A 27,510-nucleotide genomic window follows, 5' to 3' on the forward strand; every position below is an offset into this window, starting at 1 on the left:
TAAAATCCTTTCCCCAGGTGGAAAGGAGGAACAGCTTCTATTACCCCAAGACAGCATATGATACACGACGGAAGGGAATGAAAGGGTTTTGGTCTTGCAGATGAGGAAGAATCACACAGGGAACAATAGTTATTTCACGATTAAGCCAAAAAAAGGTCATTTCCCCCCAGGAAACATAGGCAGCAATACTCTGTAAAACAGGAAGAGTAGCAAAAAAAAAAGTCACTTTTCCCTCACAAAACACATAAAAAGCACTTTGCATACTTCCCCAGCCCATATAAAAAGTAGTTTCTGAAGAACTTCTTTCAACTTTTTAAACATAGAAGTAAAAAAGCACACTCCTGATTGATTAAAATAAAATTCAGGAGACAGTCAAGAAAAATATTTTCCATTGCTTAAGTAGTTGCTTTTCACAAAAAAAAAAAAAAAAACACTGTTTAGACAACTTAAAAGTAATGTGGAAGACTTTTCCTCCATGAAGGGAGGCTCATCTTCCCAGCAAAGAAATACAGCTAGCCAACCATATATACTCAAAAACCAGTAGGGGAGCACTCTTCTAGGTCACAGGAAAGTCAATAGTGGGGCTATGCTTGCGGAGTATGGAGGCTATCTGTGGATAATGGCTTAACCTGCTGTTGCAAGTTAAACAATCATTAGTCTGGCTTTGCAGGACTAATGTGTGTTTCTGAAAAGCAAGCTGTAATGGCTCACTGTGCCCATTTGTTATCTCAGTCATACATTTAAGGTGTACACAGTGAAGTGACTTTAATCGATGGGTATAAGCATTGTGGATTATGATGACATGAACATGAACTCCAAGAAGAGCTAAACCCAAACCTAAAACTACTGTTCAAGCTCAGCCTTACTACAGGATATGTACCCAAAGAGTGGCGTACAGCAACAGTGGTCCCTCTCCACAAAGGTGGTGCCTCAACGGATCCTGGAAACTATCGCCCCATAAGTCTCACTAGCTTGGTCTGCAAAGCTATGGAAAGGATCATCATGGACCTTATAAATAAAGATATTGGGGACCTGCAGACACTGGATCCTACCCAGTTCGGCTTTGTTAAGGGCAGATCCTGCCTCTTGAACCTGGTCGATTTCTTTGAAACAGTCACCAAGGCCATTGACAAGGGGAAGGTGGTCCACACAGCCTACCTGGACCTCGCAAAAGCCTTTGATACAATACCCCACTGGCATTATAGATAAGCTCACCAGCTTAAATATAAACCCCTATGTCACTAGATGGGTTGCAAACTGGCTCAAGGACAGAACCCACATGGTTAGAATAGCTGGAGCCATGTCAGACTCCAAACCAGTTACAAGTGGCGTCCCACAAGGCTCAGTCCTGGGACCTCTCCTGTTCGGTATATATTTCTCGGAGGTACAGGCCAACATGGAAGGACTGTGGCTGACCAAGTTCGCAGATGACTGCAAACTGGGCGCCATAATAGACTCTCCAGCCGACACAAGCATCCTCCAAAAGGGCCTCATAGAAACAGACAACTGGTGCCAGAGCCATGGCCTCAAGCTAAACGCCAAAAAGTGTATAGTCATCCCCTTTGGCAAAAACAAAGTGCCCACAAATTACCACATAGGTGGTAATCCATTAAGTACAGAAGAAGTAATTGGGGACCTGGGTACCCAAGTTGATAGCAATCTCTCATTTGACAACCACGTGGCCAAAGTGGTTAGAAAAACATTTTATATAGCCCACCTAATCATGAAGGGATTCACATCTAGATCAGGGGAGGTCATCGTGCCTCTTTACTCATCCCTCATCAGGCCCATAATTGAGTACAATGCCACTTTTGGGATGTACTTTACCAGACACCTGCAGCAACTGGAAAGACCCCAAAAGTACCTCACCAAGAGGATCAAGGGGCTCAAACAGATGCCATATGCTGCCCGGTTAAAGAAACTCCAGCTCTACTCAGTGGCATACCGCCTACTCAGAGGCGATCTGTGCCTGACGTATAAAGCCATGTCCAACCCGGAATTAATGGACATGCTGCACCTCAGAAAATCCAAATCCCATCGAGCTACGCGCTCGAGGGACTTGAACCTCAGCACTGAAATAAATAGGACATGCTGGAGGGACAGATTCATAACCCAGAGGCTCCCTTCACTCTGGAATAAAATCCCAGTCCAGGTTAGGCAGAGTCCCTCATTGACTCTCTTCAAGAGGAATCTTGATGAGTGGATGGGAGATCGTAGGTTTACCCCTTGTATCACTTCTGTGTCACTGTTAGACAGAGGCACAGTATACTAACCTTGAAAAAGGGCATACCAAAATTAATTTAATATGGGTGGCGAAAGCCATATACACTCTGGCTAGGCTTATAAATGCCCTTGGGCAGATAGCCTAGTATGAACCTATGACAGTTGGAATGGTCTTGAATTAGGAAGAGGGATTCAAATGAACCTGTGCATTTACACAGCCCCCCCACCCCCACCCCCCCCCACAAAAAATGGTGAAGGCCTACGACTTGAAATCTGGCCAAGGCACAAGACTCTCAATCCGCCAGTATCTCTACCACTACCTATATCTCTCAGTCTAACCATTCCTATTCTCCTCTAACATATGACTTTGCCAATCTCAGTAGCTATACCTTTATTTTAACTACTGCATCATCAGAATTTTCACAAATCAACAAACCATCAGGCCAAAATACATTTAATTTAACTGGAAATGCCAATGTATAATTCAGCTTTCTACACTTAGTTTCTACAAATTAAGACAATGCTTCAGAGTCAGCTTAGAATAACCATGCTTGACATATGCAGTTTATTCGGCTGCAGATAATCCCCTACTAGGACGCCATGGTTGCAAATGTACTAGCTCTTTCTTGAAACATGTCAAACAGCTCAGTCATTATAGGTCTAGGCTTCCAATATTTAAACATATGACTTTGGTATTAGAAAATGTTTAAGCATTACAGTCCACTATGTATCTGCTGTGAAATCTACCCGCTGTCCATCATCTTGGTTTCCACACAATGCATCAATGATCATCCTTCACCATTTTACACATCTCCATATGATTTGAAATTTTGCTTCCATGTCTTATCCTCTGTTCCAATGAGTTGTTGCTCAACTTGATCAGTTTGCTTTGCTGCCTTTCCCTGAGTTTCATATATTTGATGTTTAGCAGATCCCACTCCCATTTGCTGGTCAAGAAAGAACACTGAATCAACCAGTCCATCCACTTCCAAGCATTTCAAATATGCCATAAATAACCTTGTCAAGTTCAACAGTTCAATGGATCAGCTCCATACTGATTGGCATTTCCAAAACCATTTAACAATACCAGTTTCCTCAGATCTCTAATGGATGTTCATGAAGCAGTACGGTCTCTCTGCTCAAAGATAATGAATTACTCAGTCATCAAATTATTCCACTTCAGCTGCACATTCCATTTCTTCCACTGTCAATCTTCTATACACTGCAAACCATATCAAATAAACTAATTTTACTTCAGAATTTAGCATCAAGCTCAAAGAACTCCAACCTGTGTATAGCAATTATTTAAAGCCATTGTGCATCATAAATGTACCTGTTTTTAGGGCTCTGAGTACGTTGCACGACAGAAAACCCTTAAAATGTCATGGCAACAGCGCAAGTCAAAAAGCGGCAGTAATTGTTGCAGAAGTGACAGCCAAAAGCAGTTGGATAGTCAAAGTGATGGTCTCTAAGGACTGCACCTGTTGGCAAATATAGTTACTTTGAAATGAACCTGTTCTGGGTTATGAAGGGTGCAGTGGGTCACTGAGATCAGAACAGGATACCCACAGAACAAAATTGACACCATTTGCAAGCTCACTATCCTTTGATGGAGCAAAGATAAGCAATGCTTTACTCTGTGCAATGTACCAAGCCCCCAGCTAGGAGACTTCTATTACTGGCAGGCACTCAAAGTATATGAATCCTTAGACTGTAAATCCAGGTATATAACAAATACACTTTTGATCAAACCAACAAACAATTTGTGAAGAGGGGCCTATAGCTGGGATAGGTTTACTCTCCTTTCTCAATCTGGCTGTTTTCATTTTAAGACTCTAAATTTGGCGGACGACAGCTACCAATTCTCTCAGCTATTGCATGGCACAAATGACACATTAAGAAAGATTGCCCAGCCCTCAACTCCCACCAGTTTAATTCTCAACCACATAACAGGCCCACAAATCAGTAGTATAGTCCAAACAAAGCAACACTGTAGAAGTATATCTGCCTGACTTAAAGAGGACTTCAAAGCAGCAGCTGTATAGCATGGCTGTGCAGACATTGAAGAATGGCTGCAGGGTTACAAGGACCTGTTGAAGGGGGTCCTAGATTTGTAGGCTCCTAACCTACTCTCCTTCAACAGACTTCACTGCCATAACCATGGGTTGACATTTTCTACTTCTCACGTATTTTATATATATATATATATATATATATATATATATATATATATATATATATATACACACACATACACACACATATAAAAAAAGTGTGTGCGCGCGTTTGTGCATATACAGTGGATATAAAAAGTTTACACACCACTGTTAAAATGCCAGGTTTTTGTGATATAAAAAAATAAGACCACAATAAATAATTTCAACACTTTTCCCACCTTTAATGTGACCTATAACCTGTACAATTCAACTGAAAAACAAACAAATCTGTTAGGGGAAAAATATAAAATTAAAAAACGTACAATAAACTGGTTGCATAAGTGCACACCCTTAAACTAATACTTTGTTGAAGCAACTTTTAATTTAATTACAGCATTCAGTCTTCTTGGGTAGGAGTCTATCAGCATGGCACATCTTCACTTGGCAATATTTGCCCACTCTTCCTTGCAAAAGTGCTCCAAATCTGTTAGACTGCGAGGGCATCTCTTGTGCACAGCTCTCTTCAGGTCACCCCACAATTTTCTACTGGATTTAGGTCTGGGCTCTGGTTGGGCCATTTTCTTTTGGTGAAGCCATTTTTTTGTTGATTTGGGGTCATTGTCGTGTTGAAAGGTGAAATTCCTCTTCATCTTCAGCTTTCTAGCAGACGCCTGTAGGTTTTGGGCCAAAAGTGACTGGTATTTGAAACTGTTCATAATTCCCTCCACCTTGACTAAAGCCCTAATTCCAGCTGAAGAAAAGAAATCCCAAAGCAGGATACTGTTTGCATCCAAGACAGAAAAAAAACAGTGGCATTTGGTATTAGGGTTGCGACTTCCTCAACTGTATGCATTGGATGATGTGGTCTCTTTAATGCTTAGTTCAAATCTCTTGGGTCAATACATACTCTGATTTCATCTGAGCCTTTTTTTGTGGGCCGCTACCATAGACAACACCCATTCAGTTGGTTCTGTAACTGGACACATTATACCTTGCTGCCCCTTTTTATCCAACTGAGCTTTAACTTTATTCTGCATAACTATCTGAACTTTTATTGCTGGTCTGACCACAGGACTGACCTCTGGGTCTAACTTCATAGAATACACAACTGGAAGTTTGCCCAACTTGTCATGGAAAACATCAGCATACTCTGAGAAGATGGCTTCAGTAAAACTGGAAATAGGATATATGCTTACATGATGGACTTCTTTCGTAAAAGAAAGCAAATTCATTCTCAAACTGTCTATGAGACCAAATAATGACGGCACAGGTCTTCGGACTACATAGAATAATAAGCTGTAACAGTTCCTAGCCAAACAACAAGAAAGCACTACTGAGCCTTCAATCCGAATTTCTTCACCTGCATAAGCAACAAGTTTCACACAACTAGCCACACTGAGTTGTTCATTAGTTCTCACCTTAGCAAATGTGTCTGCTGACACAACATTACACTTTGAGCCACCAGTGTCTACTTTAAGCTCAGTGGATTTGTCATTTATCTGGACAGTACAAAACACTTCATTCTTTTTCAACAAATTTATTGCATCGACCTTTTCACCAATTACTGATACAACATCTACGTAAAAGTAGAATCACAGCTCTCTATATGATCAACTTGTTTTTCTGAGTGGCCCTTCTTTATAACTGTGTGAGGTTTACTCGATTTGCAAAACTTTTGAAAATGGTTCCATTTTTTAAACTAGTGGCATGGTTGACCAATCTCTTTTAGACTCATGATTGGCACCACAATTACAACAGTTAACAATAAAGCTGGATTTGGGTTTTGCTGGCTCACCTATGGACTGCACTGAGTATGTGCTTTCCTTAGGACTTGCTGGAAAACATATGACTCCTCCCAGGAAAACCCTCAGGGGCTGTAGCTGCCATGTGTTTAGGCCCGTTTCTGCCTGCCACATGTTGAATGCTGTCTACATTTACTCTGGAGCCTGCTGAAACCAGGCTATTATCACTTGCAAGCATACTTGTGTGCCTTTCTGTAACTTCATGGATTTGACAAATCTATGTAGCTTTGCTCAGCGTTAAATCAGTGTCATTAAGTAAAATCTTTTCACTGCAGCACTATTAATGCCACACACAAGCCTGTCCTTTATTAACTCATCTTTTTAAGTCACCAAACAGACACATTTTAGCTTTGTTTCTCAGGTCAGTAATGTAAGCTGCAAAAGCTTTCCCTGGTTTTTGATGTCTTGTGTAAAACAAATGTCTCTCTAACATAATATTTGTCTGGGAGTTAAAGATTTCCCTGAACTTGGGCTTCAAACACTCAGGGTGTTCCTTTGATTCAGTGTGTACAATAATATGATGGTTTCACCTTCGCCCTCATATACTACTGGTGCGTACACAAATTAATTCTCTCTTTCAATGGCCTCTGACCTAGCTAGGGTTAGCAAAATGAATGCCCTGATGCATGCATCTTTGTCAGAATAAGCTGCTTGTATAAAAATATTGTACTCCTGCTCAAATATTCTCCAATTCTCTGCAATATTCTGATCAAACACCAATGGTGACCGTTTTCAAAATCAGTCTGCCATATTAACACATATCAGCGAAGGCTTTTGCAAGTATGCACGAACACAAGCACATATACAAATGCCAGAAATTTATGCCAGTACTTTTAACTATGCCCAACAGTACAACAAGCCTCTGAATAACTGAACTTTGCGAAATAAGTTTCTCGGGCACTGTAATACTCTTGAAATCACTGTACTGTAAGAAATCACCTCTTATCAGTGTAAGAAATATTTCAAAATAACTGTACTGTGCGAATGAACTGGGCAGAAGAAGCTCAGAGTAAGAAACATTTCGAAGTAACTGCACTTTGCAAACAAACAGTACACGGCACACAAACTTTCCCAAAATGGCTGTACTTTGCCAAATAAGTCTCTACAGTGCAAGGAACTCTCTAATGGCGGCACTTTGCGAATAGACCCCGCAGAAGAAACTTTTTAAAATGGCTATATTTTGACTATTTCACAAAATAGTTGCACTTTGCACACAAATAAACTCTTCAGAATAAATGCACTGTAACAGCACACACTGTAAGCACTTTTACACACTGAGATACTTCAAACTCTATAACTTTATAACTTATAACTCTAGTTATGTCCTGAATACAATGCAAAGTAGTAGTTACGCCAAAACACAGTACTATGCCAAAAAAAATGCAGCCGCCTTGCTTTGTTTATGCTTAATGTGCCCTTTTTGCCCTTAATAATATAATTTTGCTCGTTTAATCTTTTTTCATACCCATACTTTTCTTGTGCTCGTTTTAATCTAAACATGCCCGTCTTGCTTTAAACATGCTTGTTTTGCAATTCCGAGATAATTCTGAACTCCTTATGTGCTTTTCTGATAGTGGGTGTTATCAAATATCTTAATTTTAAACATTTTGTTTAATTAATAAACTTTTTGTGCCTCTCACTTGTTTAAATAACGCAGTTTGTGCCCTTCTAATGCTCCATTTTATATTTTTATAAAATAAATCGTTCATGCAAGTTTTCATTACTGGCCCTTTTTTGTGCTCATTTTTCTTAAGTTGGCCTTCATTGTTAACTCTGCACCTTGTAGCTCTGAAAGCAGTCTCTGGAATCCCAGATGTTTTTTGTGTTTCACTGTTGCAGTCATTACATTTGGGTTATCTGCCTGCAAGTAGCCCTCAGCCGGCCTGAATATCAAAATCTTGGATTCCTGCATCGGATGCTGTCTCTTCTTCCATGACGTCAGGTCATCAGGGGTATAAAATATGCAGCTGATGCCATTACATCAGTCTTTCTTGCCGCACGGTACCCGAAGCAGAAGCAGAAGCAGTTCGCAAGTGCCAGTCGGCCGACTCCTGAAATTATCGTTTTCGAGTTTCAGAACTGAAGTCTTCAAAAAAGCTAATTACCCCATTGGGAATCCTTTTTCTTGCTCTTAACCGATGTCAGTAAAAGTTAACAATTGTCTTACCTGTGGAAAGCAAATACCTCAAAGATTTTCATTCGTACTGCTATCCTTGCTTAGGCCCACACCACGACGTCCCTCGCTGTCGGTTTTATGCTTTATTCAACCCTGAACTATTCATTGGCTTATTTTTGCAGCAAATTATTTTGGTACTCTGTATAACTATCCAGAAATGGCTTCGCTAAGCCATCTGACTACAGACATTCCGAAAAAACGTAAGGATAAAGACAGGGACACACCGCATAGGTCCAAAACTGCTGACGACTCTTCTGTTAAGCTACTCGCCAGTTTGCTGGTAATCAGTGAGGCACTTTTGCAGCCCCTGATACCCGCTACTTCAGATTCGCAGGCCTCTACTTAGACCCATTCGGAGTCCGGTATGCCGCGAGGTGCTTCTTCGGCTATGGAACCTGCGGATGTCTCTACCTTGGATGGGTCTGGAGACGCTGTGCAGGCACCAGCTTCTGAGGGTGTATTCAGGCCTACAGATTTGCACATTAAACTGACACCATCTTCTTCATCAAGGCTTAAAACTCGACCCACGCCTAGAAAACTGACATCCAAACCACATGGTCAGGCCCATATGCCTAAAAAACAAATGCTTAGAATGGCTGAAGACCTTATTACTTTAATTAGGGGAAGCCAACCTTCTCCCTCTAAGAGACTTAGAACTGATTTTCCTTCTGATCAGGATTCTGATATTTCTGTGTTTTCTTATTACCAGGATTTGCCCTTATCTACCTATGAGGATTCTGATACAGAGGATTCCATTCCCTCTGCTTCCCCTCCAGAAGACTTTTCTTTTGGTGAAACCTTGCACACTCTTAGGGAGCATTTCCGCTGGGAAAGCGAGGATTACTCTGACTCCAAAAAGAGGCTTAGGGAATTCTTACTCCTCCCTCAACATAGGCCTTTAGCTATCCCTCCTGTTCTGGACATTGTAGATGATGCCTTCTTGGAATGTAGCCTGGCCGCAGACACTACCTCCAGCTCCCAGAAAACCTGACAGGTATTACAGAGTACCTGACTCTCACAAGTTCCTCTTCAAGAATCCTACTGCGGATCCAGAGGCCATTTCCCAAGGACCAAAAGGCATCAAGGCTACTGCTGCCAAAAACCCTACCCCCTCTGATAGAGATTCCAGGACCTTGGACTGATGGGGTAAGAAGGTATACACTTCTGCTACTTTGGCCATTAGGGCCTTAAATTACCAGTTTCATATGTTAAAGTATCAGCAGCATATTATGGGATTACTTAAACAGAAAATGATGTTAAGTCCTGACTGTGCTGAACATAAAGAATTACAGGATTTAATGCATTCTGCTGAACAAGTTGGTAAACATACTTTGCAATGTGGTTTTGACTCTTTAGAAGCATCTTGCAAGGCTGCTGTCACTGGGTCTATACTTAGAAGGCATGTTTGGCTTAAGGAGCCAAACTTGCCACATCACGTTAAAGCTAAATTCTGGATGCTCCCTTAAACCAAGACCGCCTGTTTGGCAACAAAGCAGAAGAAATCCTTAAAAATATGGAGGAAAAAGCTAAATCTATGCAAACTGTTAAAGATTTCCTGCAAGTACAACCTCCCAGATTTAGTAGGCATTGGCCTTCTAAGAATTGGTCCTTTCCAGTCTCTTCCAGGCCTTCTTAGTCCAAACCCAGGAACAGCAGACCACCTAGGCTACAGTCTCAAGGTACACATAGGCCTAAGCAGTGGGGGGCTCCCACTTCCAAAGCTGGAAGTAGTAAGACACCCCCCTATGGAAAAATGTCATAACTACTTAACCTTAACCTTTCCAAGCCCTGCTCAACTGCCTGCTCCCTTAGGGGGAAAGATTGCCCTGCATGCAAAAAACTGGGAACTCATTACCAGGAAAAATGGGTTTTAAATATAGTTTCCCAAGGATACAGACTGCATTTCCACACCTTACCAACCCCAAACGGCTGGCCAGACCTACCCCTAAATCAGTGGGCTGAGGCTCAACAGCAGGTTCTCTCTCTAAGTATCAGGGCTTTTCAACCTGTCCCAGCAGAAGAAAGGGGACAAGGTTTTTACTCAAGACTTTTCCTGGTACCCAGAAAATACAGCTCCTGGCGTCCTGTCCTGGACCTCTCTATTCTAAACACTTTTTTGGTAAAAATTCAAAATGCTAACACTTCATCAGCTGCTTCCTATACTAGGTAAAACTGCCTGGTTGGCAACCTCAGACGTAAAGGAAGCTTACCTGCACATTCCAATAAGGGAATCTTGCAGGAAATACCTACGCTTCAGGGCAGGCTCCATGCACTATCAGTTCTCTGCACTTCCCTTTGGCTTATCTACTGCGCCCATGGTATTCACAAAATGTCTAGCTCAAGCCATTGCATTTTGCAGGCAGAGAAATATTCAAATATACCCATACCTGGACGATTGTTTGATTCAGGCAGAAAGCCAGGACATGCTATTAAAACATCTGGCATTTGTAAAGAAACTTCTAACCTCGTTGGGGTACACCATAAATGAAAAGAAATCTCATCTAGTACCCTGCCAGCAGATTGTATTTCTGGGAGCAAGCTTGAACACAACTTCCCAGATGGCTTACCTTATGCCATCGAAACAGGTTTGACAGTCTACTTCAAACTACTGGCCACAAAGACCCAGCTATCTGCAAGAAAAATCCTGCAAGCCCTGGGTGTTCATGGCCTCTTGCATTCTACTACTGCAAGACTGCATATGAGGAAACTACAATGGTATCTAAAAAGCCAATGATGTCGACATTCTCAGGACATGGAATCAATGATTCCTATCATTCCTTGCATAAAGACAGAGTTCCTTTGGTGGGCAGAGGCCTGCAACCTCAACAAGGGGCTCCATTTCAATCTCCCCCCTGCCACCAAAACCCTGACTACAGACACATCAGACTATGCATGGAGGGCACATTTGGCAGGGCGGTGCATTCAGGACAAATGGAACCAGAGTCAGATGCACCTGCATATCATCCAAAAAAAAATGTTAGCTGTACAGAATTCCCTGACAGCCTTTAAAGACCACATCCTTCCAGGACAATTATTGGTAAAGACAGACAACAGCACAGTTATGTGGCACATGAACAAGCAGGGGGGAACCCACTCATACCCCCTCTGCAGACTAGCCATGGCTCTGTGAAACACAGCCTTGAGCTACCAAGTGCACCTACAAGCTCAATTCCTGCCAGGCAAGCTGAATTCACTGGCAGATGACCTAAGCAGAAATTTCATGGACCCACACGAATGGAAACTGGAACCAAAAATATTCAACCTCTTGAGGAACAAATGGGGGACTCCAGAAATAGACCTGTTTGCCTCCCCTCAGAACTACCAATTGAGCAAATTCTGCACAAGGACTCCCCACAGTCAAGCTTGGAAAGTGGACGCCCTCTCCTTTACCTGGGAAAGCCTCTCAGTTTATGCCTTTCCCCCTCTGCCTCTCCTCTCGAAGGTTCTGCTAAAGATCAAACAGGACAAACCAAGGACAATACTGATTGCACCAGACTGGCCTTGCCAGCACTGGTACCCCCTCTTGCGCAGTATGATAGTACTGGATCTATGGCACCTACCTCAGACAACTTCCCTGCTGTCCCAGCAGGCGGGCCAGATTCTGCACCTTCAGCTTCAAACCCTGAACCTTGCAGCCTGGCTAATTCCTTGAGTTCTCCAATAGCATCCCTCACCAAGCAGGTGCTAGATGTCATTCTGGAAGCAAAGAGACCTAGTACTAGAAAATCCTATGCTGAAAAGTGGAAAAGATACTGTTCCTGGAGCCAGACCCAGGGTATGGGCACTACGGTGCCTAGTTTACCTCATATTCTTCAGTACTTAACAGAAATGCTCTACAAGGGCCTATCCTTCTCAGTTAAAATCCATGCCTCTGCAATTTCAGCTCAATATAATACTGAACCACCCCTCCTCTCACACCCTGTTAAAGCAATTCTTCAGAAGGGCTAAAAATTTAAGACTCCCCCAGGCGAGCCCCTACTCCAGCCTGGGACCTTAACTTTGTTTTGGAAAAACTCACTCTCCCTCCATTTGAACCAGCTGCAGCTGCAGAGTTGAAATTCCTTTCATTGAAAACAGTCTTCCTTCTAGCCATCACTTCAGCAAAAAGAGTGTCTGAATTACAGGCCCTCATGGCAGTGGAGCCCTTCATTATTTTCCATGCATACAAGGTTTCCCTCAGGACCAATCCTTGCTTTATGCCCAAGGTGGTGTCTAGTGTGCCAATAAATCAGTCCATTCATTTGCCTACTTTTTCCCATAATCCACAAAACAAAGGAGAACGAATTCTGCACTCTTTGGACGTGCATAGACAACTTAGATTTAGATTTTATTTGGACAGGACTAAGCCTCTCAGAAAATCTGAACAGCTGCTAGTTGGCTTTGCTGCAGGGGCAGAGGGGACAGCCATTTCAAAGCAAACCATATCTAAATGGATAGCCCATTACATTCATTTCTGCTATAAGCACCATGGAAAACCTACCCCGCAGGGGATAAGATCACATTCCACCAGGGCTGCATCTACCTCTACAGCCTTTCTCAGAGGGGTCACTACCAGGGACATCCTAGAAGCTGCTATTACCACATGCCTACTTTTTTCTAAATCCAGAGCTGGTTTTGCCACTGCAGTTTTGCAGGGCCTAATAACTGGTCCTAATGCTCTCTAACTGCCTCCTCCCTTCCTTAGCTTTGGGAATCTACTCAAATGTAAAGACTGTAACAGTGAAACATGAAGAACATAGTACAGTTGTGTACACTTACCATAACTGTAGATGTTCAAGTGTATTCACTGTTGCAGTCCTGGTTACCCTCCCTCCAGCCCCCAGACCTCTCTTGGCTCTACCTTTCCTTCTTGTTTGGTGTATTTGTGCTTTCTGGTGTATTTACTTGTTGTTGGAGGTGTAACATAACATATAATTGCTTCCCATTATGGGGGCACCTGACATCTGGAGCAAGAAAAACTGATGCAATGGCATCGGCTGCATGTATTATACCCCTGACGTCAATGAAGAAAACACAGCATCCGACGCAGGAATCCAAGACTTTGATATTCAGGCCGGCTGAGGGCTACCTGCAGGCAGATTACCCAAATGTAATGACTGCAGCAGTGAATACACTCGAACATCTACATTTATGGTAAGTGTACACAACTGTACTTTCTGACACTATGTCGCTCAGCCAGCCAGGATAAAGTAGAAGAGTCTTTGTGGGTTCTGTTCAAGCAGCTTTATTATGTACAAACACATCAGGACTGAGGCTTAATAACTTTAACTTAGATAAACTTATAAACAAGCTAGCTATTACACTCATACATGCTCACTCTCCGGCTGTACTCTCAAAATGATACTGAAGCTAGCATGTGCTTGCTATTTATATCCACGTACCGGCCTTGAAATGCTTCTTAAAGATAGAGCGCACACACACTATTCTATAGGGGGGATCATCTGGTAAAAAGCAAGTAGACAGGGAGAAGTCTCAATGCTCTTATCCATCTTCCAGCAGTGATGGAATTGAAGTATGCATGTGCAGTTGAAAACATTTTCTGGAATCATATTTATGGAGTCACTATTTGCCTGTCAAATGATGAAAAGATTACTTTTATATACAATGATGTCTCGCACTACAGAAAGCAGGTAATACTCACCTCACCATTCAGATACAACAGGTCAAAAGCATAAACACAAACTTGAACTTTAATTTCAGAGGCATCGACATCCTATAAGAGAAACATACAATTATGAATACGAAGTTCATCAGTTACAACATACATTTCCAAAAGTTGGAAAAGTCTGCCTAAAAAACTGAAAAGTCCAGGTATAAACAGAACTTTCCATGTAATAAAGATACCATGTTCATCCTTTACAGTCCAAAAACGTGAAACAGTACACGAGCAAGGCATAATATTAACATTATTTAAAGATGTACAAATAAGGCAGCAGTGTTTAGAATAACCCTGTAACAAGAATCAGACCAGTGAATTCATGAATATATTTATACTTCCATCTCTTTTATAAATTAATGGAAAAACATCATATGAGTACTTATTTCATCTGAAGTCAAAGAATGCTTTGATATTGCCCTCCAGAGAATACTGGGGAAAGTAATTGACAGACTAGAAACAGAAAAGGGATGCAAAAATCTGCCAAGAGGAAGGTACAACCTAGCAGTGCTGTCGTATGTATAACAGGAAGTCAACCAGCTTTTTTCTAGTGCAAAATGTTATCTTCTGTTTTGCAAAAGTTGACTAAGCCTGCAAAATTTACTGGTTTGTAGTTTTTGTGCATCAGTAATGAAATGAGCAGCAATAAATGAAGTGCTAAAGTGCACATGCAAATGTGGGAATAGGCACTTCCTTCCCCAAATAAAACCAGGCTTTTCTAGTTAAGAACTTGGAGACCCAACAACACGTGTTAAGTAGGGAAAGCAGCTTGCTCAAAATCTTGTGTACAAATCCAGACTGTTTCCAAGTAGAAACACCCAATTTTGTTTAAGAAATACTCCCACAAGTCAATACTGTAACAATGAACTATGAAAAAGATAATCGTTTTTCACTCATTCCTACAACTACAATAAAACCAAGCTACATTGTTGCGTTTCCTGTGCATTTTTCTCTCTGCGAAGGCTATTAATTGTTCAGGGGCTGGCCATGAGGCAGGCTGTTCCTGGATTCGGTCACCCAAGGATAAAATGTTTCCAGAAAAAGAAGAATACTGAGTAGGTATTCTGAAGACTGCAGCATAGCTACTAGCTTGTGACAAGTGTCCAACATGTGAGTAACAGTTGCTAATAGCTAAAATGGCCTACTAAGTTTGTGTGTGAAAAGGTAATAGTGGTACTGCACAATTATACTGTGAGAAAGTAGCACTGTTAAGACAATGACCACTGAATTCTAGAGTTTGGGCCAAAGGTTTTGAGAGTATATGGGGATATTAGTGAATCGCCCAATTCAGTTATATGGCACCTTCTAGTCCCTTCACTAGGCTTCAATCTAGTGGAGTCACAGTTTGTGACAAGAATGGCAAAGGACACTAGGACCTATCTCAGCTACTGCCTGGACAAGAACACTACAACAAAGGCATAATTAATGTAGAAAATACTCTGCATATACAAAATGAATACGCTAGTTCATGCTTTGAGTGTGAGTATGCATCCTGTGATGGACCGGTACCCCATCCATTAATTTCACTGCCTTACACCTGAAAGCTTTGGCTTCAGTTTCCTTGCAACCTTGAGCTGGATTAACTGGGTCATGGGACTGAATTACTAAATGAACGACTAGAACAGTAGTATAGCATTAGTTTCTACGTTCTGCAACCAACAAAGCTAACATTACTTCATCAGTATCAACACTTGCAAGTAAGAGGGGTGAGGGAAACATATGCAGTCAAAAGTGACAAAGTAATGTCAGAGCCTCAGTCTAATACCAGATGAGTGATCAAGCCACAGTATTTAAAAATAAGGGGCATGTTGTGTCAGAAGGCTTTCTGGAAGACGCTTTATGGAATAAAAGCTATGGCAAATATGGGTAAGTTTTCACATCAACAAGTCCTATTTGGACAAAACTAAAGTTTTCCCAACATATGGCTGTAAGAGTTGAATTGTATGCAAGGCTGTCACTGAAATATTAATGCTTTTTAACTGTAGTATTGGAAAAAAACATTTCAGAATTCCATGGAATGCATGAAGATCAAATCAGTCAATACTTGCTCATTGGAAGGCCTGACAACAAAAACTAAAGCTCAGTTACCTACCCACATAATATAAAGACAGGTTTAACTTGAGAAGACATTGATGCTGGGAAAGACTGTAGACAAAAGAGAAGGGGTGTAGCACAGGCTATGTTAGACAGACAGCATTTCTGAAATAATGAAGTAATGAATATGAATTTGCAAGAAAAAGCAGCAGCTCTTGGCCTCAGTGTTAGTGCCACTCAGGCCTACAATGTTAAAGTCCTTCAGTACAAGAAGAGTCAGACTTGACTAAATGTTTTAACATTTCTGGGGTCAGACAAGCATATGCAATTTAACACTTTGCTTAACATGCAGTTATAAAAAAAAAAAAAAATCACCTAAGAATCGCACGAAGCCTGACATAATACACATTCACCTTGAGCCTTACCTTGTAGCTGTCATCTGGCTTCTTCCATGGCTGGCTGGATATAATATGTGGAACGGTGTCCAATTTAAGACCCACCAAGTGGATCTCCAGTGCTTAAGTTAGCAGTTCTTGCCATATTCAGTTGTTCAAAAAAGTGACCCTCCTTCTTAGGGCCCAATTACTCTCCTACTGACCTGTGCTTGGCTTGTCCAGCCAGACCTGTTACTGGTGAAAATGTTCATAACAATCACCATGGCAGTATCATTCTTTTGGGGACTGCCTCTGGTATTCTTTATTCATCCATGCCTCTGAGATCCCAGTTACCTTTTGCGAACATCTGTCTTCCTGGTATTTATTCTGAAATGCTCCCTCATCAGGTTCAGGATATTGCTGACAAAACATCCTTTTGAGGTGATTTCTTTGTTATCATTGTCATATAGTAGAGGAGGACAGATGCACTGAACAGGCTAGATCCCCCTAATTTAAGCCTGAATATTAAGTGTTTTTTTTTCTGGGGGGGGGGGGCAGGCCATTTTTTTCATTTAGCTGGGGTATTTTCCCAAGCTTGAAGTTAAGGATACCAGGGGGTTGACTGTGTGCCTGATGACCACACATTCGTCATTGAACCTTCTGAAGTCAAAAGCCAACAGAAAGGACATCTATCCTTCTGACCTCCATCCCTTAGGTGACATATAGGGTAGATATTTTTGTAAAACCTATAGTAGTCAGCTAAATGATAATATAGTAGAGGCATGGTTTCAGGTCTCGAGATGAAAGTTACGTACTTACCATACTGATAGATCTGTATTCTCAGTTTTTGCTTGATTCAACTTGTGGGTTTATCAGATCCAATGCTGGCCTTCTTTCCAAGACTTCAAATCCAGAGTTCTGCCTTCTTTACCCATCATACAACACTCCCCCAACCTCCTCAGATCGAGTTTGCACCTCACACTACTCAAAGAATACTCAAAACAAATCCAGGGCTTTAATCAAGAACTCAAAAGAGGGATGCCCCAAAGGCTCAATTGCCTGATCGTGTAGAAAACAAACCATTACTAGGAAGGGGATAGGAGGGAAGGAAGACAACACTAGACAGAAACAGACAACACAGATGTAGTGCAGAACTTTCATATATGATGTTGTCTTTTCCATTCAGCTTCAAACTGTGGGACAGAGTCCCTAGCCATGTATCATCCCAGGAGGGCCCTAGGAGGGAACATTTCACAAAATGGTGGAACCAGAAGAGGCTTTAGACCTCGAATGTACATCCAGTTTGTAATGGGACACACATGTGTGAGTACTAGATCAAGTAGCAGCTGCAGCACAAATATCAACTGAGGTTCTGGAGGAAAGACTGTAGAAGCTGCAACTACCCTGGTTGAATGGCCCTTGTGTTTTGTAGGTAAAGACCTTCCTCTCAAGGTATACACAGAGCCAATATAATCAGAAAGCCACTTGGATAAAGTAATTTTAGACATAGGCTTGCCAGCCTGAAGTCAGAAAAGGAAACAAAAAGCTGATCTGCTTTCCTAAATGCTTTGATTCTGTCCAAATAGCATCTAAGTTATATGAACGTCTAGACAATGGAGCAAGTATTCACCCTTATTACTAAAATTTGAGAAGACAGGCAAATGAATAAGCTGGTTCAAAGTGCCTTGGACAAAAATGAGGGATTAGTCCTAAGGGTAACTGTGTCCTAATGAAAATCAAATAAGGAGGGACAGCAGACAACACATGCAGCTCAAAAATCTATCTAGCAGAGGTCATCACCACTAGAGAAAGACTATTTTTCCAAAATAGCAACTTCAGGAAACATGTAGCCGAAACCCCAGGAGGAACGGGATCCTGAACTGGTGGTCATAAGAAGAAAGCACCCTTTAAGAAAGCTCTGGAGTTTTCAGGGCAGCCACAACAGTATTGTCCCTGCAAATATGAAAATTAAAAATAGCAGCAAGCTGAACCTTAACAGTAGGATAACTCTGAACTGAAAGAGGTCAGCCAGAAAATCAGAATGATATCAAGAGGGCAGAAAAGGGATCCAAACCTCTACACAAAGCCCAAACAGCAGACGTGTCGAAGATGATAGGATGTTAACTCTGTCAAAGAGCTTGGGATCCCTAACTATCACTGGAACTGGAGAGACCATGTGGTTAGCCTGAAATATGACGGTTGGGTGGGGATATCCCTGCCGGATAGTTAATCAAATGCATAGAAGGATCCAACACCAAAAGAGGGTGATGTAGGGGAGGCCACAAAAACGGAAACAAAACCTGTCAAGGGAAAAACGAGGTAATGAGAATCACAGTCACACTACAATGGTCTGACTTCTGAAGAAGGTGAGTAAGAGTACAGGAAACCTGGAAGCCAAGCATAAAAAAAAAAAAAAAAAAAAAAAAGAGCATCTCTCAGTGATCAGGGAAATTTGGACACAAAAACTGCTGCATTTTGCATTTGTCAGGGTGGCAAACAAATTGCAGTAGGGGTTTTTCCCAGTGCCTGAAAATCCAAGCTACTACTTATGGATTTAAGGACCACTTGTGAGGAAGGAAGATGTTTCTGCTTTGTCTGCCAAGATGCTGGAATTCCCTGAGACATGCACTGCAATCAGAAACAGCTAAGAGGAGACTGCCCACTGCCACACTCTCGTGGATTCTGACAAGATAGGGTAAGACTGTAGTACCATACCACAGACATGTCACCCATCCAGACTGCAATCACACCCTTGAGAGGGTCCTGAAAGTACTGCAATGTTAGGAGGTCCTCTCACCTCAAAGACATTGATATGAGATGGTCATGTTCTTGGATCTTCACTTGAGAAGACAGGCAAATGAATAAGCTGGTTCAAAGTATCCTGGGCAAAAAGGAGGGATTAGTCCTGAGGGTAACCCTGCCTTTATGAAAATCAAATAAGGAAGTACAGCAGACAACACATGCAACTCAGAAACCTATCTAGCCTCATGGAAGACAGGTGTCTGTAGTGACCATGGTCTGGGCTTGGGGGAAGAATGAAAGGTTGCCATGTAGCAACAACAGGGGACTCCAACTACCATCTGATTTGAGCTAGACCATGGTTTGTTATGGTAACTGGGAAATCCATGGGTCAATACAACCACTGAACTGTTGTTGTACCTTGCTACGGGTACCAAGCAACTCGATACTGCCATGTTTCCAAAGAGGCTTAGCATCAACTGGGCAGGGTGTTTATAAGATGAGATACCCAAGCTCAGAGAGACATTAATCTGTGGAATGGAAGTTTTACAGTCTGAGAAATATCCGTCTATGAACTCCAACAATTGTATCGGCTCCAAACTGAACTTTTCATAGTTCACTGTGATCTCAATGACAGACAAAACTAAAGTAAGCAGTCCTGAGATTTAGCAAGAGATGCTCTTATGGAGAAGGTAAGTAGCCAATACAGGTACAGAAACACGTAGAACCCTTGTAGCCTAAACCAGGCTACCATGACTGCCATGCACTTAGCAAACACCAGGGGGGCTGTGGTGAGACCAAAGGACAGTGTTCAGAACTGATAATGATCAGTTCCCAACTGAAAGTGCAGAAATCACCTGGACTGCCTGTCAATATTTATATGATAGTAGGCATCCTTGAGATCTACTGAGCACATCCAATCGTCCTTCCTTAACAGGTGTAGGATAGACTTCAAAGTGACCATCTGGAAGTTGGCCTGACTTGATGTTTCAGCTTGCTAATACCCAGAACTGGTATTGGCTCCTTGTTCTTCACTGGTACCAAAAAGAATCTGGAACAGATCCTGGACCATCATTGGTCTGGTGAGACCTCTTGGATGACATGACTGACAAGCAGCCTTTGAATCTTGACTGCTGCATCTCTTCTTTGAAGGGGCAGGAAATCAGGAAAGGATTTTTCTTGACTCTCTTGGTGCAAACAAAAATGGAATTGTATAGCCTTTTAATATGACAACACACACAGGTCCAAGGTGGTGGCCTCCCAAGCTTTGGGGTGGAGAGACCAGGGCCGTCCCCTGCTGTGACTTATGAAAGAAGAGCCTCTTGCCCCCCCCCTTCTGATTCTACAAGGATGGTGGTTAGGGGTGGCAAAGCACACTCCGATGGTAGACTGTCTTTCCTTCTTGCTTGCTCCTAGTTAGCATGTCCTTCTCTTTCAGGCCAAACCAGGAGATGACAAAGGACATCTTAAAGCATTCTGCAAAGTTGCACAAGCCCATAGCAATTCCAGTGCCCGCTGCATGACGCATGCCATCGGCTGCATTGACTAGAAGACACATGGACACATTAGTGATTGATAATGTCATGCACAAATGCATCTTAAGAGTCTTCTGCACCTCTGGGGACTGCTGTATCTTCACTGCATTCGACACTTCTGACAGAAGGTCACGTTGAAGCTTAGTTAAATGAGCTAAATAGTTAAGTGCTCTCAACGAGTCAACGAGAAAGTCACTAATGTGTAGGCACGCTTACCTAACTGGTCCAAAGCCCAGGTTACTTTTTGGGGGAATGGACCAAGGAACTTTCTTCTGAAATATCCTTTTTGATGGCTGCTGCCACCACAATAACATCAAATGCAGGACCATGACTAAAGAGTGTCCAGTCCTTAGGTGGTGCTAAGATCCTGTTTTTTTAGGAACTGGTTACACCACATCTGACTCTATCCATGACTTTCAAGACGCCATATCTATGAGTGCATCTAGAGTGGCGACCACCCAGGATATGGATGAGCCCACATCAAAGCCTGCAAAAAAACAGTGACTCCTCAGGAGAAGGGGCTTCAGAGGTCCAGCCCTCAAGTTATACTGATAACTCCGGGAGATCATCAAAAGAGGCACTGTTGGGGGGGGGGGCATGGGATGTTGGGGACCCTCCCCTATATCAAGGTCAGTATCCTCTGGGAGAGATTCCTCAAGAGAACCCATGTGCTTCCTCTTGCAACAGCTCTTACTAGATCCCTCCCAAAGAGGAGACTCGAGAAAGGACCTAGAAGACATACAGAGCCCTAATGACAGGGACATTTGGAGGCCCAGAGGTGTGAGCTGCTCAGGAGCTAGCTGAAGTGCATCTGCAGTTCAAGACACCAAAGATGGTGGAGGATGGCCAGCTACTGCAGACCAGTCCATCTCTGATCTAGAGAAAATCTTCTCTACAGCACTGAAAGTTGAGGCTGGATGCCCGACGCAAATATTACCAGGAACTGAAGATCTGAGCAAGATGCCAGTCTCCACCACCAACCTGATCTGCTCTGATGCAAAGACCAGAGCTGAGTTATCAACTGCTGACATCCCAAGAGGACAGGATGAATCCTAAACTCAGTGTGTTGACCCTGACCCCAGGACTACAGCCCTGTACTTCCACAGCACTGAGGCACTCCTGAAGCAGCCAAGTCATCAGAGCCAGCCTTTGTAATGGCAAAGCAACCGGATGAACAAATCCTATGGCCAAACAGCCTGGGGGAGGAAAAGTAAAATAGAGAGCTGAACCTCTGGCAAAGGTGTCACGGCAGCAGGATGGAGCCCTAGCACAATCTGAGCCTGCAAAAAGGAGCATATAAACTGCTCCAAGTCAGAAGACTTCAAACTCCTCACTAACAGGGTGGAACAAGCCAATGAGGCAACTGAAGACGGCTTGGATACCCTTCTAACGATGTTGGGATCCGATGACCGGATCCAAACCAGAGAAGCACATATCTAGGGAAGATTCAGGAGAGAATTCCTTTGAAGTGATAGGTGAAAAAGGGGTGTGAAGCCTACCTGAACTAGTCCCACCTTTAAAAAGAAACTGGGGATACTGGAGGTAGGGGACACGGACTTCTCCAATGCTGGCAACACAGGAGACTGGACCCTGGATGAAGGGACCAAAGAAGTTTGAGGGGCTGAAGGCCAGTGACATTTCAGTCCTGGCTGATCAGAAGTTCTGGGAGCCAATTGCTTGTGGTTCCACTCTGTCTTTGGCCTGAGATTTCAGGTCCATCTCTTTGCCCTGATCCCGGTCACCCCTGTCAAGCTTCATCCAAGTTGAGGGTCAAGGAGACTAGGCAGGGGCAGCTGCCGATGGAAGTAAAGCCTTCAGGACCAGTTTCAGTCTGTACTCATTTAGTGTCAGAGTCCCGAACCCAGAACAAATAGTGCACTCAGCTTTGAGGCGTGATATGCCAAGGCAGTAGATATACCAATCTTGGGTGTCTTGAGCAAGGAGCTTATGGCCACAAGCTATATACTTCTTAAACCCTTTTTCCTTCTTCCTTTCTTTAGCATTGACAGCTATGGGAGAGGAATACAAAAACACTTAACAGCAGGAAAAAACACACTCACGCAAAGAACATCTACTAACACTACAACCTTGATCATGCTGCAGTCTCTCAAACAAGATCTGGGGTGGCTGGAAGGGGCGAGTGGTGTATGATGGGTATAGGTTCATAGGGTGATACTAGGCTATCTGCCCTAGGGCATTTATAAGCCTAGCCAGAGTGTGTTTGGCTTTCGCCACCCTTTTAGATTAGTTGACTGTGCCTCTGTATAGTAGGTCACAAAAGGTAGCCCTTTTAAGGTTAGTTTACTGTACCTCTGTCAAGCAGGGACACAGAAGAGATCCCAGGGGTAAACTTACGATCTCCCATCCACTCGTCAAGATTTCTCTTGAAGAGGGTCAGTGAAGGGCTCTGCCTAACATGGATTGGGATTTTGTTCCAGAGTGAGGGGAGCCTCTGGGATATGAATCTGTCCCTCCAGCATGTCCTATTTATTTCTGTGCTGAGGTTCAAGTCCCTGGAGCGTGTAGCTCTAAGGGATTTGGATTTCCTGAGGTGAGGCATGTCTATTAATTCTGGGTTGGACATGGCTTTATACGTCAGACACAGATCGCCTCTGAGTAGGCGGTACGCAACTGAGAAGAGCTGGAGTTTCCTTAGCCGAACTGCATAGGGCATCTGTTTGAGCCCCTTGATCCTCTTGGTGAGATACTTTTGGGGTCTTTCCAGTTGCTGAAGGTGTCGGGTAAGGTACATCCCAAATGGGTGGAAGAACTCTGAATTCAAAGTCTCTGAAAGAAGGTCGGCATCTAATCTGAGTTAGATCTGATGGCCCATAGACTGAAGCCGGATGGAAAATATGACAGATTCACTGTATTTCAGATACCCCGTGACAAGATACTGCATCTGTGATGCAGACTGAAAATGTACTTAGCCTAAGTCCATCACAGGTATGTGGGAACCAATGTCCAGCTTGGGGGAAGAGAGAAATGATGCCAATGCCCATCCCCATAGAGGCTATAAGTGGGGTAATAGCAAAGTGAGGTGATGGCCCCAGGAAGGATAAAGCGATATTTACCTTGGACCAGCACCTTCAAACCTCTGCAGGACTGTCAGTATCACTAGGGCTTCTCACTCCTTAACTGCTGAAACCTTGATTATTACATTTTAGGATTTCTCCATTGTTAAAGAAAGCTACTACAATAGTGATCCCTGCACTAAACTCATACAAATTTAGGTCCCCTGTAATTCAAGCAGGTAGACACCTGTATATTACTTCTGAACATTGTAGGAGTATAACATTCACAATTTTTAAATGATATGATGAAACTGTGCTCCCCTACTGGTTCACGCAGGACTGCTATGCTCAAAGGTTAGGCACACTTGCTTATTGTATTCAAGTAGTATTACTGGGTATTGGGCAGGTAGCACAACAAGGATGGGAGCTTCTAATAGAAGACTGTTGAACTGTAACAGAAAAGAAGCTGAGCCCTCATGTACAGCCACCAAAAGAGATTAAGTTACAGATCAGTTGTGGGCAATATCTGCTGCCATGACAGCCACAGATTTATCTACCTGGCATTGCATCAGTGTTCATATCTTAAATAAAATCTATGAAGAGAAGGCTTACCCAGTTGCTCAAAGTGTCCACATTTTGCAGCAGCCTGGTGGCAGATGGCACACATGAACCTTAGTGTGAATAGACGTCTAGGTGGCATCCTCCAGGATAGCTTATGTGAAAACCCCTCTAAGGAAAGCTGTGGTCGCTACAGTAGCTCTAGTAGAATGAGCTCTCACATGCCCAAGAACACATTTGCCATGAACTTCATAACAGGAAATGCAATGAGAATGCCATCTGGAAAGATTGTTGACTGGTTTTCATTCATTTTCTTTTGCCAACGAGACAAATAGACAATACTCTCTTATTAAAATTTTAGCCCTGTTTAAATAAAATCTCAACTGTCTATGCATATCAAGGGAATGAAAATCCCCCCCTTGTCTTAATGATTAGGAAAGAATACTGGCACGTGAATGACATAATTAAAGGATAGCTTTGCAACCACCTTTGGCATAAAGAAGGGATTAGTAAGGAGGAATATACTCATGATTTAAAAAAAAAAAAAAAAGGTTATTTGCACATCTTCACGCAGAAGTGGTAGCCACTAAAAAGTGTCTTCCAAGATTAAAACTGGAGGGGTACAGATGCAGCTATGCAGCTGGTTTAACAGGTGCAATGGGCAGTTTTTCCAAAACATCATTTTACGATCTTATAATGGAGTAGTTTTGTTTCTTGGTGGTCTAAGATACAGGATTTCCCCATTGGAAATTGTTTAACTAAATGTTCACAGTACAAAAAGTGGGTTCATGGATTAGAAGGTTGAAACAGCAGATGTGTGCACATTAAAAGATGCACAAGACAGGCCAGTTTTTCTACTGTCTGACAGGTAGTTCCAGACTGGTATCACCTGTGGGCTTGTCTGGGTCTTGGACTCTGGAGAGGCACAAGATGAATATTTTCCATTTCCCAAGGCAGGCATTCTTTATGCTTGGTTTTCTAGTCTCCATTATAATGCTTAGCATGTTCTTAAAGTACAACTGTCTAGCTGGGATTAATAAGAAATCTTCCAAGCTGTCAGCCCTACTGTATTCAGGGTGGGATGCAGAAGGGGCCTTTTACTGTGCATGAGAATGTCCACACTTTGAGACACTTCCCATTTTCCCCTTGATAAGCAATGTGGGTGGGATAAAGTATGACTTTTGCCTTTGCTCCTTGATTTTCAGAAGTATCCTGGGCATCAATGGTTTTGGTGAAAAACCGTAAGAAACAGATGTGTTCAGTTCAGGGCAAATGTACCTACATTCCAAGCATACAGAACTGCTGCTCTGCAGTAGACCTGTCTCAGCTCTTTTATTTTGAGGCAAAGCAAGCAGCTCTATTTCTGGCACACCCCCACCATTCTAGTCAGCCACAGAAAAAACATCCCTGTTAAACATACATTTGTCAGGGTTTTCTGTAAGGGAATGTAGGCTGCTGACAAAATCATACCTACCTTTCTGCCATCTCCCTTTCATACACAGCAAGCCTGCATATTAGGCATCAGTGGGTTGAGGCAAAGCAAGCAGGTCTATTTCTGGCACGGCCAACATCCTAGTCAGCTACAAAAAGACCAACCCTGTTCAACATCCATTTGTGAGAGTTTTTTTGTAAGGGGAAGGAGGCTGCTGACAAAATCGTGCCTACCTCCTTTGTGCCATTTCCCTGACATACGCAGCAAGCCTTCATATCAGGGATGAGTGGGTACCTCACTGTTTATGTACCACTTCACAATTGTATTGTATGTCACAATTTGGAGGACCCTCTTCTTGGATATGTGGCTGAAGGCCTTCAATGCCAGAATGACAGCCATTATTTCTTTCACAGTTACATGTTTTTGTCATGTTTGGTCTCAGGCCCCTTGAACTCAGAGTTCCCATATGTGTCGTCCACCCAAGGCCTGATCTGAAGAATCTGCAGGGGGCTCACAGTGAACTGGGACACTCCTAAAGGAAGTCTTCAACTGAATCAGGGCTGTGTTATTCATTCACCATAATATTTACTTTCTAATGCAGAGGAGGTGGTGAACATTGGTCTCTAGGGATTGAGTATGCGCTAGTGCCACCAGTTTCTGAGGTACCATTAGCATTTTTTCGTGTGTAGACAGGACAGTGTAACAACACAATGCAAGAAACCATGTAGCCCAACACTCTGAGGAACTCTCTTGCTGAAATTGTCTCCTGTTGTACAACCTTCTAAAAGGAAAATCTCAGATAAGAGACCTTTGTCCTCTGCGAAGAAGTCTCTGCAACGATTCATGTCTAGGTGCACCCACAAGAAGGCCAAGTTGTTAGAGGGGATCATACTTGATTTCTTCAACCTGACAAGTTAGACCAAGTACACTGAAGTAGTTCAGGGTGAAGTCCAAAGCCTTGCATATTCCATTCATAAATTCTGTTTGAATGAGACAGCCATCTGGGTTAGGATATATGTAGATGCCATTTGCCCTGCAAAAAGCATTTAATGGAGGAAAGTATTTGGTTAACACACTGAGTGCAGTAGACAAAAAGGCAAGGAGATGGATTAGAAATGTCCACCCCTCCACTGCGAACCCGAGAAACACTTTGTGGTGTTCAGCCAAGGAGATGTGAAGGTAGGCATCTTTTAGGTCTAGGGTGACTACAAGCACCTGAGGTGGTAGCAAGGGTAAAAGGCTTTGAAGAGTTAACATTTTGAACTCTGGAACAATGAGCTACCGCTAGTAGCTTTTCTCTCAAGACAGCAGTTGTAAGATCTTTTGGAACAGTAGGAATTCCCCTGCATCTTGGGATTTTGTGAAACTGTAACTTGTAATCTTAATGTAAGAAGTTCAAGACCCACTGATCCTGTGTGATGTTTTCCCAGTTTTGTGCAATGAAAACCAAAAGCCTTCCATCATCTTTTCTGAAAGTAGAGGGGGACTTGGAAGAGAGAGAGGGGAGTGGGCAGCCCATGAGTCACAGCCCTGATGGCTCTCAGGCTTCTCCTTTGGTTTTGCCTATCATTCTTTTGTAACAATCTTTTTCCCCTTTCTTGACTTGCTCTCATGTTTTTAGGATACAAGGGTCAAGAGCTTTTCCAGGTAATTCCTACTTAATTTATGAGCTAGAGCCTGAACAAGCTGCATGACAGGCTATATTGGTTTTGACCTTCTGCCGTCTCCTGAATACTCCTTCATCAGGTTGTAAATAGAGAGGTCTTTGGTCCATGGGTGCACTAAGGAGCTCTATCTTTACAGAGGGCAAA

General features: G+C 42.7%; 1 protein-coding gene across 1 annotated transcript in view; it reads right to left on the minus strand.

Moving 5' to 3' along the window:
* The window catches only part of LIG1 (DNA ligase 1), a gene marked incomplete in the record, with an annotated part of 1,422,011 nt that overhangs the window by 486,309 nt on the left and 908,192 nt on the right, over positions 1-27,510 (minus strand). Inside the window, 1 exon segment of the mRNA XM_044078332.1 lies at positions 13,999-14,070. Coding sequence (XP_043934267.1) covers positions 13,999-14,070 — 72 coding nt within the window.

The sequence above is a fragment of the Protopterus annectens genome, chromosome 1.part1 (genome assembly GCF_019279795.1).
Source record: "Protopterus annectens isolate FY-2018-M chromosome 1.part1, PAN1.0, whole genome shotgun sequence".
Taxonomy (NCBI): Eukaryota; Metazoa; Chordata; order Ceratodontiformes; family Protopteridae; genus Protopterus; species Protopterus annectens.